This window comes from Pongo pygmaeus, chromosome 20 (assembly GCF_028885625.2).
Source record: "Pongo pygmaeus isolate AG05252 chromosome 20, NHGRI_mPonPyg2-v2.0_pri, whole genome shotgun sequence".
Classification (NCBI taxonomy): domain Eukaryota; kingdom Metazoa; phylum Chordata; class Mammalia; order Primates; family Hominidae; genus Pongo; species Pongo pygmaeus.
Window position 1 is genome coordinate 11,616,509 of NC_072393.2, and position 18,859 is coordinate 11,635,367.

The 18,859-nt window shown below is 52.7% G+C and overlaps 2 protein-coding genes across 2 annotated transcripts; one reads left to right on the forward strand and one right to left on the reverse strand.

Moving 5' to 3' along the window:
- The first annotated feature begins 8,265 nt into the window (after positions 1-8,265).
- On the forward strand, positions 8,266-11,485 carry SWSAP1 (SWIM-type zinc finger 7 associated protein 1). Its single transcript, XM_054463995.2, has 2 exons — positions 8,266-9,126; positions 9,705-11,485. Exons 1-2 carry the CDS (start codon positions 8,881-8,883, stop codon positions 10,206-10,208), a joined length of 750 nt encoding a protein of 249 aa, XP_054319970.2. The 5' UTR covers positions 8,266-8,880; the 3' UTR covers positions 10,209-11,485.
- Positions 11,486-12,196: 711 nt separating this feature from the next.
- EPOR (erythropoietin receptor) lies at positions 12,197-18,587 on the reverse strand. Its single transcript, XM_054464003.2, has 8 exons — positions 18,343-18,587; positions 17,347-17,482; positions 16,153-16,328; positions 15,916-16,073; positions 15,280-15,433; positions 15,107-15,194; positions 12,904-12,991; positions 12,197-12,808 (listed from the first exon to the last, which is right to left on the reverse strand). Exons 1-8 carry the CDS (start codon positions 18,455-18,457, stop codon positions 12,197-12,199), a joined length of 1,527 nt encoding a protein of 508 aa, XP_054319978.1. The 5' UTR covers positions 18,458-18,587.
- Between the last annotated feature and the right edge of the window lie 272 nt (positions 18,588-18,859).

An 18,859-nucleotide genomic window follows, 5' to 3' on the forward strand; every position in this document is an offset into this window, starting at 1 on the left:
TGTTCCAGCTGCTGTAACAAAATACTGTGGACAGGATGGCTTATTTATTAAATTATTAAAAAATAAATTTCTCTACTACTATTAAATTCCTCTACTAATTATTAAAAAATAAATTTCTCGGCTGGGCACCATGGCTCACGCCTGTAATCCCAGCACTTTGGGAGGCCGAGGAGGGTGGATCACGAGGTCAGGAGATTGAGACCTCTTGGCTCACAGGGTGAAACCTCGTCTCTACTAAAAACACAAAAAATTAGCTGGGTGTGGTGGCGGGCACCTGTAGTCCCAGCTACTCAGGAGTCTGAGGCAGGGGAATGGCGTGAACCTGGGAGGTGGAGCTTGCAGTGAGCCGAGATCGCGCCACTGCACTCCAGCCTGGGGGACACAGTGAGACTCCGTCTCAAAAAAAAATAATAATAGAAATAATAAATTTCTTATTTATTTATTTATTTATTTATTTATTTATTTATTTTGAGACGGAGTCTCGCTCTGTTACCCGGGCTGGAGTGCAGTGGTGCGACCTCGGCTCACCGCAACCTCCACCTCCCAGGTTCAAGCAATTCTCCTGCCTCACTCAGCCTCCCAAGTAGCTGGGACTACAGGTGCGCACCACCATGCCCAGCTAATTTTTCGTATTTTTGGTAGAGACGGGGTTTCACCATGTTAGCCAGGGTGGTCTAGATCTCCTGACCTCGTGATCCGCCTGCCTCAGCTTCCCAAAGTGCTAGGATTACAGGCATGAGCCACCGCGCCTGCCTTATTTTTATTTGTGTGTGTGTGTGTGTTTCTTTTTTTGTTAAGATGGAGTTTTGCTCTGTCTCCAGGCTGGAGTGCAATGGCACGATCTCGGCTCACTGCAACCTCTGCCTCCTGGGTTCAAGCGATTCTCCTGCCTCAAGCCTCCCAAGTAGCTGGGATTACAGGCACCTGCCACCATGCCCGGCTAATTTTTGTATTTTTAGTAGAGATGGGGTTTCACCGTATTGGCCAGGGTGGTCTCGAACTCCTGACCTTGTGATCCGCCTGCCTCGGCCTCCCAAAGTGCTGGGATTATAGGCGTGAGCTGCCATACCTGGCCTATTTTTTTTAATAGAGACAGGGTTGTGCCATGTTGCCCGGGCTGGTCTTGAACTCCTGGGCTCAAGTTGTTCACCCACCCCAGCCTCCCAAAGTGCTGGGATTACAGACATGAGCTACCACCCGTGGCCTAACAGAAGTTTATTGCTGACAGTTCTGAAGGCTGGGAAGTCCAAGATCAAGGCCCCAGCAGATTCGGTGGCCAGTGAGGGCCTGCTTCCTCATAGACTCACTCTAGTCTCACATGGCAGAAGGTAGAGAAGCTATCTGGGGCCTCTTTTATAAGAGCACTAATCCCATTCATGAGGACTCCACCCTCATGACCTAATCACCTTTAAAAGGCCCCCACCTCCTATCACTGTGGGTTAGGATTTCAACATATGAATCGGGGGAAGGGGCACAAACATTCAGACAAAGCACAGGTGCTGTTTAGTTAGGCACAGGGTGGGGGTTGTGGCGGGGGGAGGTTACAGCAGTAAACAACAGACACAAACCTCTGCTGTCACGGATGTGAGTGTTCTAATATGTAAGACAATAAACAAGGTAAATGGGGCCTACTCTCCACACCTGTAATCCCAACACTTTGGGAGGCCAAGGCCGGAGGATTGCTTGAGCTTAGGAGTTGGAGAATGACCTGGGCAACATAGTGAGACCCCCGTCTGTACAAATATATATATATATATTTTAAAATTAGCTGGGCATGGTGGTGTGCACCTGTAGTCCCGGCTATGCAGGAGGCTGAGATAGGAGTCCCTTGAGCCCAGGAAGTCGAGACTGTTGTGAGCCATGATCATGCCACTGCACTGTAGCCTAGGTGACAAAGCGAGACCATGTCTCTGGATAAATAAATACGCAAATTAATAAATATAAAAATAAATGAGCTATATACAGATTCACAATTCCAATTTTTTACAGAAGTCTGAAAACCAGGCCAGGCACGGTTGCTCACACCTGTAATCCCAGCACTTTGGGATGCTGAAGCGGGCGGATCACCTGAGTTCGGGAATTCAAGACCAGCCTGGCCAACATGGTGAAACCCCGTCTCTACTAAAAATACAAAAATTAGCTAGGTGTGGTGACACACGTCTGTAATCCCAGCTACTAGGGAGGCTGAGGCAGGAGAATTGCTTGAACCCGGGAGGCAGAGGTTGCAGTGAGCTGAGATCGCACCACCACACTCCAGCCTGGGTGACAGAGTGAGACTCTGTCTCAAAAAAGAAAAAGAAGTCTGAAAACCAAAATCCTTTCATAACTCATTTATGGCAAAACCTAACCTGAACTGACCTGAGATTATGTATAGCTTTTATTTATTTCACTTGATATGAATATTCTTGTGTTTTGCTGAAGATAAAGTGATTTGAGGATGTTACTCCTGGTCCCACTAGGGGTATGAAACACATAGTATTTATACCCTATTACTTTTTTAACATCTGAAAAATCCTGAATTTCCAATTCCAGGGATCATGGATTTAGCTAAGGGATCTCTGATATGTTAGATATTCATATGTGATAAGGAGAACACTCAAGCTACAGAAGGCGATGTGACAACTGTGGGATAGGGACATGGTTTGCAATTTTTTTTTTAAGAGATAGGGAGGGTCTCGCTCTCTTTGTTGCTCAGGTTGAGCGACCGGTGGAATGCAGTGGCACGATCATAGCTCACTACAGCCTTAAACTTCTGGGATCCAGCGATCCAGTGATCCTCCCAAGTAGCTGGGACTACAGGCACACACCACCATGTCTGCTAATTTTTTAAATTTTTAGTAGAGACAATGTCTTGCTATATTCCCCAGGCTGGTCTTCAACTTCAGGGCTCAAGCGATCTTCCCACTTTGGCCTCCCAAAATGCTGGGATTAAAAGCATGAGCTGCCATGCCTGGGCTATGGTTTGCAATTTTAAAAAAAGTGATCAAGGAAGTTCTCTCTGAGATGACACTAGGAGGGAGGGAGCCATGCAAATATGTGGTGGGGAGACCTCCAGGCAAAGGGAAGAGCAAGTGCGAAAGCCTTGAGGTGGGAACGTGCCTTCTGTGTTCAGGGAATAGCAAAGTGGCTTGTGTAGTAGTTGGCACAGGGTGAGCGAAGAGGAGACAGAAGAAAAGGAGGTTGGGGAGACGGTGGGGAAGTTGGGGAGATGGTGGAGCTGATCATGGGCCACTGAGGGATGAGATGAGAGCATCAGAGAGCTGATGGCAGAGGAAAGACAGCATCATGAGGCCCCCTGATTGACTGACCAAGGCTCCTGTTTCCAGAGCTTACACACTTGAGACCCGTGGTCTCTCCTGACACACAGCTGTCTCCACTGGGGCCAGGAAGAAAGCAAAGCTTCAGCACAACGGACAGCACCACCACCCAAACCAGCAGGCCCTGTCTGTGATGCTGATGCGGAGCGCTGGCCAATAATGGGAAAAGTGGGGGAAGATCAGGTCCCATTCAGGAGGGTGGTAACAGCAGCCCTGGCCTTGCACCAACTCCCATACTGGGATAGATGAGCTTAGAGAACACAGGCTGGCTTGTACCTGTTTGGGATTGGCCTGGCGTGGTGGCTCACGCCTGTAATCCCAGCACTCTGGGAGGCCCAGCCAGGCGGATCACTTGAGGTCAGGGGTTTGAGACCAGCCTGGCCAACATGGTGAAACACCGTTACTACTAAAAATACAAAAAATTAGCCGAGCGTGGTGGTATGCGCCTGTAATCCCAGCTACTCAGGAGGCTGAGGCAGGAGAATCGCTTGAACCCAGGAGGTGGAGGTTGCAGTGAGCTGAGATCATGCCATTGCGCTCCAGCTTGGGCAACAAAAGCGAAACTCCAGCTCAAAAAAAAAAAAAAATGAAAGCCTTCTCAGCTGGGCACAGTGGCTCACTCCTGTAATCCCAACACTATGGGAGGTCTAGGTAAGAGGATTGCTTGAACCCAGGAGTTTGAGATCAGCCTAGGCAATGTAGCAAGACCCCGCTCTCTAAAAAGTAAAGTGTTTAGGCCTGGAGCAGTGGCTCACGCCTGTAATCCCAGCACTTAGGGAGGCTGAGGTGGCAGATCACCTGAGGTCAGGAGTTCCAGACCAGATTGGCCAACATAGTGAAACCCCATCTCTCCTAAATTACAAAAATTAGCCAGGAGTGGCAGCATGTGCCTGTAATCCCAGCTACTCAGGAGGCTGAGGCAGGAAAATCACTTGAACCCAGGAGGCGGAGGTTGCAGTGAGTCCAGATCGCACCATTGCACTCCAGCCTGGGTGACAGAGCGAGACTCAGTCTCAAAAAATAAAAAAACGACAAGAACAACAACAAAAATCAAAAGCATTCTCAACATGCCCCTGTGGGTCTCACAGCATCTTAATCTCAAGTTGACTAAAACAGATCTCTGATTTAGAACGTCACAACACAACTATCCCAGGCACAGAGCTCTCTTCTGTCTCCTCATGACTTGAGTAAAAGCCAACTTTTCTCCCAATGCCTCAGGGCCCTTGCACTTTCTCCACCTAGAATGTTCTTCCCCTGCATATTTGCACAGTTCACTCCCTGACCTCTCTCAGGCCTTTTCTCAAATGTCGCCTTCCCAGCCTGACCCAAACACCCTATTCAAATTGAAAAAACAACTGACCCTTCCTTCTAACTTCCCTTCCTTGTGCAAATTTCTTTTATTTTTATTTTTTCTTTTGAGATGGAGTCTTGCTCTGTCACCCAGGCTGGAATGCAATGGCGCGATCTCAGCTCACTGCAACCTCCACCTCCCGAGTTCAAGCGATTCTCCTGCCTCAGCCTCCTGAGTAGCTGTGATTACAGGCGCCCCACCCCGCCCAGCTAATTTTTGTATTTTTACTAGAGATGGGGTTTCACCATGTTGGTCAGGCTGGCCTCAAACTCCCGATATCAGGTGATCTGCCCGCCTCAGCCTCCCAAAGTGCTGGGATTACAAGGGTGAGTCATCGTGCCCGGCCCCTTGTGCAAATGTCTTTTTACCTATGCTTGTCATGTGCTCACACGGTGTTTAAATTCCTTGTGATGCTCAGTGGGTCTTTATAGGTCTCCCTCACTCGGATGTCGCTCTACCAGGACAGAGATTTGGTCTGTTGTCTGTTCACTGTGGGGTCTACAGTTACTGGAATAGGCCCTGATACATAGTAAATGCTCAATAAATGTTTGTTAAATGAATGAACTTATTGCTTGAGGATGCCAGTAAACTAAGGATAGGCACAGAGTGACCCCAAGCCACCTAGTTCCTACCCCATAGCCCCAGGTCCAACCCTACCTGCAGGTAGGTCCATTCCTCCATGATTCTCCTCTGTGGTAAATCTTCTTCTGTCAAGATGTGAAGACAGGCCAGACACAGTGGCTCATGCCTATAATCCTAGCATTCTGGGAGGCCAAGACAGGCGGATCACCTGAGGTCAAGAGTTTGAGGCCAGCCTGGCCAACATAGTGAAACCCCATCTCTACTGAAAGAAATACAAAAGAAAAAAAAAAATAAGCTGGGCATAGTGGTGTGTACCTGTAATCCAAGCTACCCGGAAGGCTGAGGCAGGAGAATTGCTGGAACCCGGGAGGTAGAGGCTGCAGTGAGCCGAGATCGCACCACTGCACTCCAGCCTGAGTGACAGAGCGAGACTCCGTCTAAAAAAAAAAAAAAAGATATGAAGACAAAATTCTGATAAGTGAAAGAAGGGCTGTGTGCATGAGAGATTTGCCAAATGTCTGCATCACTCTGAATATTCTCAACTCAGCCGACATTCATGAGCACCTATTGCGTACCAGGTGCCATACTAGAAACTGAGGAACTAGCAGTGACCAAAAACAAAGACCTTATCCTCGTGGAGCTAGTGGGGAGAGAGGCCATCAGATAAACGGATAACATTAGAAGTGAATGTTATTTAGAGAGAAATAAAGACAGCTGGCTGGGCGCAGTGGCTCCCGCTGTACTTCCAGCCCTTTGGGAGGCCGAGGCGGGTGGATCACGAGGTCAGGAGTTCGAAACCAGCCCGGCCAACATGGTGAAACCCCCGTCTATACTAAAAATTCAAAAATGAGCCAGGCGTGGTGGCGCACACTTGTAATCCCAGCTACTCAGGAAGCTGAGGCAGGAGAATTGCTTGAACCCGGGAGGTGGAGATTGCAGTGAGCTGAGATCGCGCCACTGCACTCCAACCTGGGTGACAGAGCGAGACTCCGTCTCGAAAAAACAAAACACGACAATAACAACAAAAACAGATAATCAGTTAAAGAGTGAAATGTGTGCAATTTTGGGCAGGCAGTCAGGGGAAGCCTCTCCGAGTAGATGATATTTTGATCAAAGACCTAAAAAGAGTGGAGGGAAAAAAAAGTCGGCTGGGCACAGTGGCTCACGCCTGTAATCCCAGCACTTTGGGAGGCCAAGGCGGGCAGATCACCTGAGGTCAGAAGTTTGAGACCAGTCTGACCAACACGGAGAAACCCCGTCTGTACCAAAAATACAAAATCAGCTGGGCGTGGTGGTACATGCCTGTAATCCCAGCTACTTGGAAGGCTGAGGCAGGAAAATCACTTGAACCTGGGAGACGGAGGTTGCGATGAGCCAAGATTGCACCATTGCACTCCAGCCTGGGCAACTAGAGCAAAACTCTGTCTCAAAAAAAAAAAAAAAAAAAAAAAAAAAAAAAAAGTCAGAAGGATATCTGGAAGCTGACTGCTACACACACAAGAACATCAAGTGCAAAGGACTTGTGGTGAGGCTGTATTCAGCATGCTCCCATGTATGTAACTGTGCTGGACTCTGTGATGTGGGTGTCACTACTGAGTATTTGTGCATTTTTGTTTGTTTTTGTTGAGATAGGGTCTCGCTCTGTTGCCCAGGCTGGAGTGCAGTGGCATAATCACTGCTCACTGCAGTTTTGACTTCCTTGGGCTCAAGCAATCCTCCTGCCTCAGACTCCCAAGTAGCTGGGACTATAGGTGCACGCCACCACACCTGGCTAAATTTTTTTTTTTTTTTTTTGAGACAGTCTCGCTCTGTCGCCCAGGCTGGAGTGCAGTGGCGTGATCTCGGCTCACTGCAAGCTCCGTCTCCCGGGTTCACGCTATTCTTCTGCCTCAGCCTCCCAAGTAGCTGAGACTACAGGCGCCTGCCACCATGCCCGCCTAATTTTTTTTTTCTATTTTTAGTAGAGGCTGGGTTTCCACCGTGTTAGCCAGGATGGTCTTGATCTCCTGACCTCGTGATCTGCCCGCCTCAGCCTCCCAAAGTGCTGGGATTACAGGTGTGAGCCACCGCGCCCGGCCAACACCTGGCTAATTTTGAAGTATTTTGTAGAGATGGGGGTCTCCCTACATTGCCCAGGCTGGTCTTGAACTCTTGGCCTCAGGCCTTGGCCTCCCAAAGCACTGGGACTACAGACATGAGCCACCACACCCGGCCTGTTTGTGCATTTGGAGTGTTGAAATGTGAGGTGAATCATGGGTTGTATATCTGCTGGGGGATGGGGGCTGAGGTGGTGTGTTTGACAGCCCAGTGTATCAGTGTGCTTCACCGTGTGTGTCTGTGTGTGTAGTGGCAATGTCATAGTTGCGTGTTTTGCAAGAGAAAGGGTGTGGGGGATGCATGTGGGACAGAGTTTGTATGGGATGCTTTGTGTCAGGATAGGGCAAGGTTGGAGCACGTGGATGATGGGGATTCTGAAAGTAGAATATATTCAGAGATGTCATGGTGTGTGTGTGTGTGTAGAGGGGTGTGAGGGTGCCCAGCTGTGTGAGTGGGTGTGTTGGGGGATGTCGTGGAGCTGTTTTCTGGTCCCAGAGGGAGAGAGAAAGCCCAGGAAATCTCACTTTCTTCCTGCCCCTGGGTCTCCAGGCAACGGCACCACTTTGGAGTTACCAGGAGACAAGGTTGCCAGGGCAACACAGGCGTGAGTGGCAGCTCTGGGGCGAAGTCTGGGTGAGAAGAGCCAGCCAGGGATCACGATCATTCACTTTGTTCCTCCCTTTCTCCCTGTTTCTAATCAATCCCACCTCCCTTCCTTCATTGTCTTAACGAGCATGTATTTGAGAACCTACAAATGTGCTAGGTGCTATTCTGGGTACTGGAGAACAGAAGTGAACAAGACAGACAATGTCTCTGCTGTATCTCTCCTCCAGTCTTCCAGCGCCTGTCTCTTTATCTCTCCTGCTCCCTTCTTTGTCCTGCGGTCCTGCCTTCCTCCTGTACCACAAAGGCGGCCCCACAGAACCCCTTAGCCAGTGAGGAAGTAAGTTGAGAGCCTTCATCTCACAGACTTTCGTGGATGGCCGTTGATGTTTTGCACACGAGTGTCCATGAGCCTGTGTCCCCAGACACACACTCCTGCCCATACTCAGGTGCACAGAAAGACAAGCACACAGCTCATCCCCCTCTCCAACTCTCAGTTGTCATTGGATGACATCAGCAAAACCACACACAAATACATGCCGATCACAATACTCCTCTGAGATATCATAAGCCCCATTTTACAGCAGGGCAAACTGAGGCTAGGAGACTTTAAATAATATGTCACTCATTCTGGTCTACTCCTCCAACTCTCAACCCTTGTATTTGTCTGATTAGCTGACAATAATAGTATTCGTGCTGGTTCCCCCAGCAGCCTCCCTCAGGGAAGGCTCTTATTTCCCTATTTCCCTCGAATGCACCCATTCCTCCGCATAGGGTCTAACCATTTGCCCATTCACCAGAGGAATCGAGTTTTGATGGACAGATTCCTAGACCAATAGAGAAACTAAGTGAACTGTACCGATGCGGCCACGGCTTGGGCGGGACTAAGGCTGGGAACGAGCCACCGATTGGTCAAGAGCTACGCGGCGAATGGCGGAGACGCTGAGGAGGGTGCTAACCAGGGGCGGTGCGGTCTGGTCCGGGGAGAACACGCCTGCCGCCGGACCGCCTTTGCTGCTGCTCGGTACACCAGGATCTGGAAAAACAGCGCTGCTATTTGCTGCGGCCCTAGAGGCGGCGGGGGAGGGCCAAGGCCCAGTCCTCTTCCTGACACGAAGCCCTCTTCAAAGCATGCCCCGCGGGACCGGAACGACTCTAGACCCAATGCGACTCCAGGTAAACGTGGGGTGGGAGCAGAGGCGTTCTAGCCAATGGTGGAGTAGATCCGGGATATTGAGTAACAGGTAGACAAGCCAATGGAGAGGACGGTGGAAGGGCGAGCCAGGGCAGCCACGATGGGGCGGAGTCAGGCAGGCGGAGTGAGGAGTGGCACCACGAGGAGCTTAGTTAAGATTGAAGTGAGAGCCCATCCAATGATGGGCGGTGTTAGCAAGAGGCGGTGCCCAGAGATTGAAGTCCGGCCCATCAAGGGGCGGGGCTAAGCTTGGGTCCATTCTGGACCTGAGTTGGTTCCTGTTAGTGTCAAGGATGGGGTCAGACCGAGAATGCTGGGGGAGGGTTTTCCGTGGAAAAATTGCGCTAGAGATTTGGCCAAAAACAAGCAAAAATGGCTTGCCCTCAACTAATACTCGGCAGTGATGAGTGCTGGAAAAAGGGGCGAATACAAGAATATTTAACAGCTCTAAGCTGGTTCATCCTGGAACCAAGGAAAGTATGCAAGGAGGCAGGGTTACTTTTGCGGAGTCTGGCTTCCTGTGCTGAATCCGGCCCTTTCCTTCTGTTTCTCCTTCTAGAAGATCCGCTTCCAGTACCCACCCTCAACCCGAGAGCTTTTCCGGCTCCTGTGCTCTGCCCATGAGGCCCCGGGGCCAGCCCCCTCCCTTCTGCTGCTCGACGGCCTAGAAGAGTACCTAGCGGAAGACCCAGAGCCCCAGGAAGCCGCCTACCTCATTGCCTTACTTCTAGACACAGCTGCCCACTTCAGCCACCGGCTTGGGCCTGGCCGGGACTGTGGGCTCATGGTGGCCCTCCAGACCCAGGAGGAGGCAGATAGTGGGGACGTCCTGCACCTGGCACTGCTCCAGCGGTATTTTCCTGCCCAGTGCTGGCTGCAGCCAGATGCACCAGGTCCAGGAGAGCACGGCCTCCGAGCCTGCCTGGAGCCAGGCGGGCTGGGCCCCAGAACAGAGTGGTGGGTGACTTTCCGATCAGATGGAGAAATGATGATCGCTCCGTGGCCCACCCAGGCTGGTGACCCCAGCTCAGGCAAGGGTTCAAGCTCTGGAGGCCAGCCCTGAGCTTTGGTGGGTGACTACCTCTCTGTGCTTCAGTTTCCCATGGCTGGAATACTTACCTGAGGGACATATGCAGATCCAAAGACCTAAACAATATAAAGTGCTTTTTCTCTTTTAAAAGTATAGCATTATCTTGTATATATTGTACCCAATCAATATGTTGTTTAGTTTTGTTGCTTTAAACTTTATAAAAAGAGCTTCAGGCCAGGCATGGTGGCTCACGCCTGTAATCCCAGCATTTTGGGAGACTGAGGCGGTCAGATCACCAGAGGTCAGGAGTTGGAGACCAGCCTGCCCAACATGATGAAATCCTGATCAACTAAAAGTACAAAAAAATTAGCTGGGTGTGGTGGCAGGTGCCTGTAGTCCCAGCTACTCGGGAGGCTTAGGCAGGAGAATTGCTTGAACCCAGGAAGCGGAGGTTGCAGTGAGCCGAGATTGTGCCACTACACTCCAGCCTGGGCGACAAAGCGAGACTCCATCTCAAAAAAAAAAAAAAGTTTCATGATAAACATAATCTTCTGAGACTTCCTTCTTTTTGCACTCAACGTTGTTACTAAGATTCATCTACATTTTTTTAGTTCATTCCTTTTTCCATATTGCATATAATTCCATGGGTGACTATACCCTGATTTCTTCATCAGATTGCCTTATTTACTGCTGCAAACATTCTTGCACACATGCCCTGGTACGTGTGTGTGTTTTTAGGGGCCGAGACAGGTGGATAACCTGAGGTCAGGAGTTCGACGTCAGCCCGGCCTACGTGGTGAAACCCTGTCTCTACTAAAAATACAAAATTTAGCCAGGCGTGGTGGCATGCACCTGTAATCCCAGCTACTTGGGAGGCTGAGACAGGAGAATTGCTTGAACCCGGGAGGCAGAGGTTGCAGTGAGCTGAGATCGAGCCACTGCACTCCGGCCTGGGTGATGGAGACGAGACTCCGTCTCAAAAAAAAAAAAAAAAAAAAAAAAAAAATCAGTCAGGCTTGGTGTTGCACGCCAGTAGTCCCAGCTACTTGAAAAGCTGAGAGGCAGGATGATCGCCTGAGCCCAGGAGGTCGAGGCTGCAGCGAACCATGTTTGAGCTACTGGGCTCCAGCCTGTGCAACAGAGTGAGACCCTGTCTCAGAAAAAAAAAAAAGTAGTTAAAGCAAAACTCCCATTGAGTTACTTGTTGACACCAAGTGTCATCAGAGTACTTTCTTAGAACATGGCCTGATTCAGAATTATTGTTATTATTATTAGTGGCAGACACAAGCTGGAGGCCCTTAAACAGCTTTGCTCTTCCTGGGTGTACAGCTAAACTAAGTTTCCCAGGCTTTCATGTGACTGGGGGTCATGTGACTGTTTCCAGCCAATGAGGTGTGAGAAGAAGAGAGGAAGCCCATTTCCAGGCCAGATCCCTCAAATGGCCCATTGAGGGTCATTGCCGCCCTTTTTCTTCCCTTGCTGACTGGCAGTTTGTAGAATAGGGGATCCATCTAAGTACCCTAAGAGAAGGTAGAGCTACAGACTGGAAGAGTCTGAACCTCTGATTCATCCCATGGATGGCTGCCCATTTGAGCTGAGTTAGGAGAGAGAAATCATTTAATGTGGTAAGCCACTAAGATTTAAGAGCTGTTTAACATACTATTTTGTTATGTTATGAGTAGCATTCAGATTGCAGATCCAGCTTCTGAATAAGCTCAAGAACTTTAACTTCTACCCGTATGGCCTATGCCCAGGGGAAGATGGGACTTACAGGGTGTTTGTAGAAATCATGGTAGAAAAACTTACATACATATGTGTATATATACATATAGATACAAAAAAACTATACATATTTAAAAATACTGCAAGGTTGTGATTTCCTGAGCAGGATGGATTGGGCAGACAAAATCAGCAATGCCCCTACTCCTGAGAGAGGCTTCGCCATCCCTTTTCAGTAAGTCTTGAGTCTGCCCTGGCTCTCTGAGTCATATTGGATCCCTGATCATCTGCAGCCTGGTGTCCTAAGAGCAAGCCACATAGCTGGGGGGCAGAGGCTCAGCAGCTGGGATAAGGCTGTTCTCATAAGGGTTGGAGTAGGGGCCATCAGATAAGCCCCCTTGGGCTCCCTGGGAGTCCCCTGAGCTGTAGTCAGTTGAGATGCCAGAGTCAGATACCACAAGGTACAGGTACTTTAGGTGGGGTGGGGTAGGGGGCAGCTCAGGGCACAGTGTCCATGGACGCAAGAGCTGGGAGCTGGGGTCCAGGATAGTGTACTCAAAGCTGGCAGCAGAGGCTCCCTCTGGGCTGGGCTTCGAGGCCAAAGCAGATGAGCAGGAGGATGCTTCTGAGCCTTCATCCATGGCCACTATGTCCACACTGCCACCAGGCCCTGGGAGGTCCTCACTGGGCGGGTTCCGGGGCAGCAACCACTTGTCCAGCACCAGATAGGTATCCTGGGCATGCTCACTGCCCACCGGCTCCAGCAGGGGGCCCTCATCATCTGTCCCCGGCTCCACTGCTTGCATCGTCCCCCAGCAGCGCTCTGAGAGGACTTCCAGGGAAGCAGGTGGGTCCTCTGTGAAGGGGGTGCAGGGGCTCCACCACAGGCAGCCATCATTCTGGTACAGCCACAGCTGAAGAAATAGCACCAACCTGCTCAGAGAGGCCTGCAGTTTGGCTGCAAGAAGCAGGGAAGCCCAGGCACTGAGAGGACAACCAGGCCACCTACCTGGAAGTTACCCTTGTGGGTGGTGAAGAGGCCTTCAAACTCACTCTCTGGGCTCGGGATGCCAGGCCAGATCTTCTGCTTCAGAGCCCTGTTGAAGCCAATAGAAATAGTTACATAGATATGACTCATTGAATACTCACCAATACCCCCTCCACTCCCAGTCATAGGGGCACAGATACACTTGGTCCCTGTGATCACAATGGAGGCAGAGGAGTACATCAGGGCCGGGGGACAGGGGTTTTGGCTGAAGCATCAGCAAGGCCCTACAAAAGGGTAAATGGAACAGGGTATTGAAGGGTGCATAGGAGTTCAATATACATTGGTCATTCTCCCTTTAATCCTGGCCATGGCCAGGTGCAGTGGTTTACACCAGCACTATAATCCCAGTACTTTGGGAGGCTGAGGTGGGAGGATCACTTGAACCCAGGAGTTCAAGACCAGCCTGGGAAACATAGTGAGACCCCATCTCTAAAAAAAAAATAAATAAAAAAAAACCAAAACTCTGGCCCAGATTTTTCCAGGAGGTCCATGATGTCACTTCATAGATAAATATTATGTTACCTTCTGGGGTAATGAGAGAAGGCATTCAGGATAAAATCCAAGCCGGGCACGGTGGCTCACGCCTATAATCCCAGCACTTTGAGAGGCTGATGTGAGCAGATCACCTGAGGTCAGGAGTTTGAGACCAGCCTGGCCAACATGGTGGAACCCCGGCTCTACTAAAACTACAAAATTAGCCGGGCATGCACGCCTGTAATCTCAGCTATTCAGGCAGTTGAGGCAGGAGAATCACTTGAACCTGGGAGGCAGAGATTGCAGTGAGCCAAGACTGCTGCACTGCACTCCAGCTTGGGCGACAAGAGTGACTCTGTCTCAAAAAAAAAAAAAAAAAAAAAAAAATCCAAACTCCAAACTCCTCCCCACCACCCTGCAGAAGGCCCTGCATTATATGACCCCTGTCACCTCCCTCATCTCAATATCTGCCACACCCCCTTACATACTGCTCTAGCCATGTAGCAATTTTTTTTTTTTTTTTTGAGACAGAGTTTCACTCTTATTGCCCAGGCTGGAGTGCGATGGCACGATCTCGGCTCACCTGCAATCTCCACCTCCTGGGTTCAAGTGATTTTCCTGCCTCAGCCTCCCGAGTAGCTGGGATTACAGGCATGTGCCACCACGCTTGGCTAATTTTGTATTTTTAGTAGAGATGGGGTTTCTCCATGTTGGTCAGGCTGGTCACGAACTCCCAACCTCAGGTGATCTGCCTGCCTCGGCATCCCAAAGTGCTGGGATTACAGGTGTGAGCCACCATGCCAGGCCATGCCATGTGGCAATTCTTGAAGCTGGCTGAATGTTCCAATCTCATTCCCACCTCAGGGCCTTTGCACTTGCTGTTTCTTCTCCCCACTTTTCAAGCGGCTGCTTCCTTCCAATCTTCAGGTTTCCGCTCTGATGTCACCTCCTCCTGGAGGCCTTCCCTGACCATCCTGTCATGTCACCACATTCTGTTTGTTTCTGTGATATCACTCATTACAATTTATCATCAAATATTTCTTGGGTCCCTTGTTTGTTGACTTGAGATCCACAAGGTCAGGGACTTGTGGTCAGGGTCTAGCTTGTTCTCCATTCTCTCTCCAGTGCCTGGCACATGTTTGGCACTCTGTTTGTATTTTCCAACCAAGTAAATGAACAGGGCCATGAAAGACGACTAGAAGACTGCTTAGCAGACAAGGCAGGAAGGGCATTCCAGGCAGAGAGAACAGCATGGGCAGAAGCTTGGCGGTGTGAAACCACCTAGTGTGTGCTTGGAATTACAAATACCTCAGAATGGCTGGTCTGATCATAGTGTCTGAGGAGCTTCACCGCAGGGGTGGGGAGGCATTTAGGGGCTTAAATTCTTTCACTAAATCCATCTAGTTGATTTTACAAAGGTGATGACACTGGGGAAAGGAACTAACAAAGGGACCAAAGAAATGGCAGCCCCTGATGTAGAAGGAAAATCAGGTGAAAGTCCCCAAGAGCAGAAAATGTTAACGAAGAGTCTGGGTCTAGTCTGGCATGCATCCCAGCCCTGCCACTGACGTGAATCCTTACTGCGTGACCTTGGGCAAGTGCGTGTCTCTCTCTGAGCCTAGGTTTCCATAGTGAAAGAGGACCGTTGGCGGGAAGGAGTCTGGGCCCAGCGCCCAAATGGGGAGCTCACCGGCGGTGGGAGAGCAGCGCGAGCACGGTCAGCAGCACCAGGATGAGCACGAGGATGAGGGAGAGCGTCAGGATGAGGGGGTCCAGGTCTAAGAGGCGGGGAGGAGGTCAGGGCGGTGGGCTTGCCCCGTGATTCGCCCCGGCTTCTCCTACACCCCCCCCCCGGGGCCTCACCACTAGGCGTCAGCAGCGACACAGGCTCCGACCAGGCGCTCCAGAAGCCGCCGAAGCTCGGCTCAGCCATACGCGCGCGGACGGCGAAGGTGTAGCGCGTCCGGCCCCGCAGGTTGCTCAGCACACACTCGGTGCGGCCCTCCAGGATCTCCACCTGGGGGCGGAACCAAGGCAAGGGAGGCGTGGCAGACAAAAATAGATCACGTGGGGGCGGGCCCTGGTGGAACTGGGCCAATCAGGGGAAGGGAAAACGGTACCCTAGAATAGCAATGGGACCAATAAGAGTAGGGGGAGGAGCCCAAGAAAGCTCAGGGCCAATGAGAGAGAGAGTCTCTGGTACCAAAGGGCGGGACCCGGGCAATTTAATAACTGGGCCAGCACTCGTAGAGGGAGCCGGGCGCTAAAGGGGTCTAGGGTTACGGGCCGGAGGGAGAAGAAGTTGGGGTTCAGCAGGCTTGCGAGGACATTAGGAAAGGGGGCGTGTCTGTGTGCGTGGAACGGTCTTCAGCACCAGGGTAATGGGATGTGGGATGTCACGGACCGGCCCTGAAGGCGGCACCGGGCGCGACCTCGAGAGGCGTGGCTGGGCCCTAGTCAGTGGAGCTTTGGGGGCTGGGCCGTAGGGGCTGGCCTCACCCTCTGCACGCTCCCTGCGCCGTTGCCGGCCGAGACGTCCACCTCGTAGCGGATATGGGACGTCATGGGTGTCTCAGGCGGCGGGAGCCAGCGCAACACTACGTGGCCGCTCTCGTCAGCCAACCGCGCCACCAGCCCCACGGGGGCGTCCAGGAGCACTGCAGGCATGGGGTTGGTCAGGTGGGCGAGGACTGAGACACTCTCCTAAGACCACTCCTCCATTCCCAGAGCACTTACCTACTTCATTGATGTGGATGACACGGTGATATCGCGGAGCGCCGGAGGCTGCTGTGACGCGCAACTCTAGGGGCACGAAGCTCGACGTGTCGGCTGTGGGCAGCGAACACCAGAAGCGCACCGCACCACGAGCCGTGGGAGCCTGGTGCAGGCGACACAGCTTCCATGGCTCATCCCTATGCGCCCAGGGACCCGGGAGGGAAGGGAGCAGGTTGGGAGACGGGACCGGGGAGTTGGCATTGCCTGGCCTGTGGGGGGCTGTGTGTATGTGTGACACAAGGTCTAGCCTTGTGTGTGTGTGTGTGTGTGACAAGGTCTTCCTTCGTCGCCCAGGCTGGAGTGCAGTGGCGCGATCATGGCTCACTGCAGCCTCAAATTCTGGGGCTTAAGGGATCCTCCCACCTCAGCTTCCCAAGTAGTTGAGACCACAGGCACGCGCCACGCCTGGCTTTTTTTTTTTTTTTTTTTTTTTTTTTTTGAGACGGAGTTTGGCTCTTGTTGCCCAGGCTGGAGTGCAATGGCGCTACCTCGGCTCACCGCAACCTCCGCCTCCCGGGTTCAAGCGATTCTCCTGCCGCAGCTTCCCGAGTAGCTGGGATCACAGGCATGCGCCACCACGCCCGGCTAATTTTGTATTTATAGTAGAGATAGAGTTTCTCCATGTTGGCCAGGCTGGTCTCAAACTCCCGACCTCAGGTGATCCTCCTGCCTCAGGCTCCCAAAGTGCTGGGATTACAGGCGTAAGCCACCGCGCCCAGTCTAATTTTTTTTTAAGAGACGGGGATCTCGCTGTGTTGCCCAGGCTGGTCTTGAACTCCTGGGCTCAAGCGGTTCTTCCGCCTCGACCTTCCAAAGAGTTGGGATTACAGGCATGAGCCACTGCTGGCCTCCTTTTGGATACTACCTCGAGAAGGCGTCCCAGCCCCGACGTAGTAACGCCTTACCCTAGATTTGGAGGCGTTGTTATCCCAGCCTGATGTTTGGGGTCGCGTTCCAGCGGTGATCGCGGGAGTATTCGCGCCCCGGCCCATAGAGGGCGTGCCAGCCCTGGACCCGCAGGTTTCCCTCCAGTGACCACGACTGGAGGCGCCGTTGGGCCTCGAACAGCAGGGGACATACGAGGCTACGACCTCCAGGGAGCTCTGCCCCACCCCCTCCCTCCGCCCGTGGAGGCGCCCGCCGGATCGGACTCACTCGAGCTGGTAGGAGAAGCTGTAGTTGCCCGGGCCCACCCCAGCGCTCGCCGCTTCCTCCCAGAAACACACCAAGTCCTCCAACCGCTCGGTGAAGCACAGAAGCTCTTCGGGCCCGCGGGCCGCCAGCAAGGCCGCTGGGGAGGGGCGACAAAGGAAGGGCATGGGGGTCTGAGCTCTATCCTCGGGAGACAGCCCCCTCCTCTTCCCTCCCGCAGCCTGGGTGGACCCGATAAGAAAAAAGCCCCGCCCTGCCATCTTCCCAAGCGGGGCCCTTGGAGGGGTCCGCAGAGGTGGTGCCCCCCTAATTCCCAGGGGCCAGTTGCTCGCCTTACTGTTCCCCGCCGTCACCACTCGCGCACACCTGCCCACCCAGCGGCCAGCTGAGCTGGGCGCGGCGTTCAAGACCTCGAGCTCCGGACTGCCAGCCCCGCCCCAGCCTAGGACACGCGCGCGGCTGGGGGTGTGTGCGGAGAGGCGGGCCCCCTATCGGCCCCGGCAGGCTCCCCGCCAACCGATAGCGCCAACCGTGCCCCCCGCCTCCCTCCCTCCACCGGGCCGGGCAAGTGATCTGGCGCCCTCACACAAACCGTGTTTACAGTAGCCTGTGGCTTGGCCCCTCCAACTCGGACTCAGGCTTTATCCTCCCTCCCCTAGGGAGGGTCGGCTTGGTCCCCATCCCCCAGGGACCTTAGCACCAAGTCAGCCCCCTTAGGATTTAGCATGTCCCAGACTCCCTGAAAAGGTAAAACGGGAACCTTAAGCCCACTCTAGCTCTTCCCCGGGACGCGATCAGGAGTCTTGGATCCTAATATACCCCACCCCGCCCCCCACCCATCCAGGACCCAGTCTAAGGGTTCAGATGCCAGCTTGGCCCCCAGGACCCGGTCAGGAAGTCCAGAAACAGGCATGGCCCCCAGGACCTAGGCTGGGAGTTCAGGCCCCAGCATGGTCCTGCAGGCTCCAGTGTAGGGGTCCACACGCAGCTCATCCTTACCTTTGCTCTCGAACTTGGGGTCCGGGAGGTTGGGCGGGGGCGCCCAGGCGGCCCCAGCGAGCAGGAGACAAAGGGAGCCGACCTGGGGCCAAAGGGACGCCCCGAGGTGGTCCATGATACAGCCCCTGCCACGGGGAGCCCAGGGCTCCTGCCCCTCCGTCCCCCGCCCCTGGCACAGTCCACAGCTGGGTCAGCAGCTGCCTCCGCCGGACGCAGCTGACCAGGCCCTTCCCGACCAGGCGCCTCTAAGTGGCAGATCCCCGAGGGGGCGGGGCCAGCACTCAGCCTGGGTAGAGATAAGTGCCTGGCGGGAGGAGGCAGGGGCCCTTCCCGAGCCCAGAGGCCGCTTGGGGGCAGGGGAGGGAGTTGGGCTGCGACAGCTCCCGTTCTGGCTTCAGACACACTTTTTTTTCCTATGTGGCCCTGGACAGGTGACTTACCTTACCTGAGCTTCAGACTTCTCATCTGAAAAATCTAGCCTGGCACATAGCGAACATTCCAAAAAATGTATCTACTG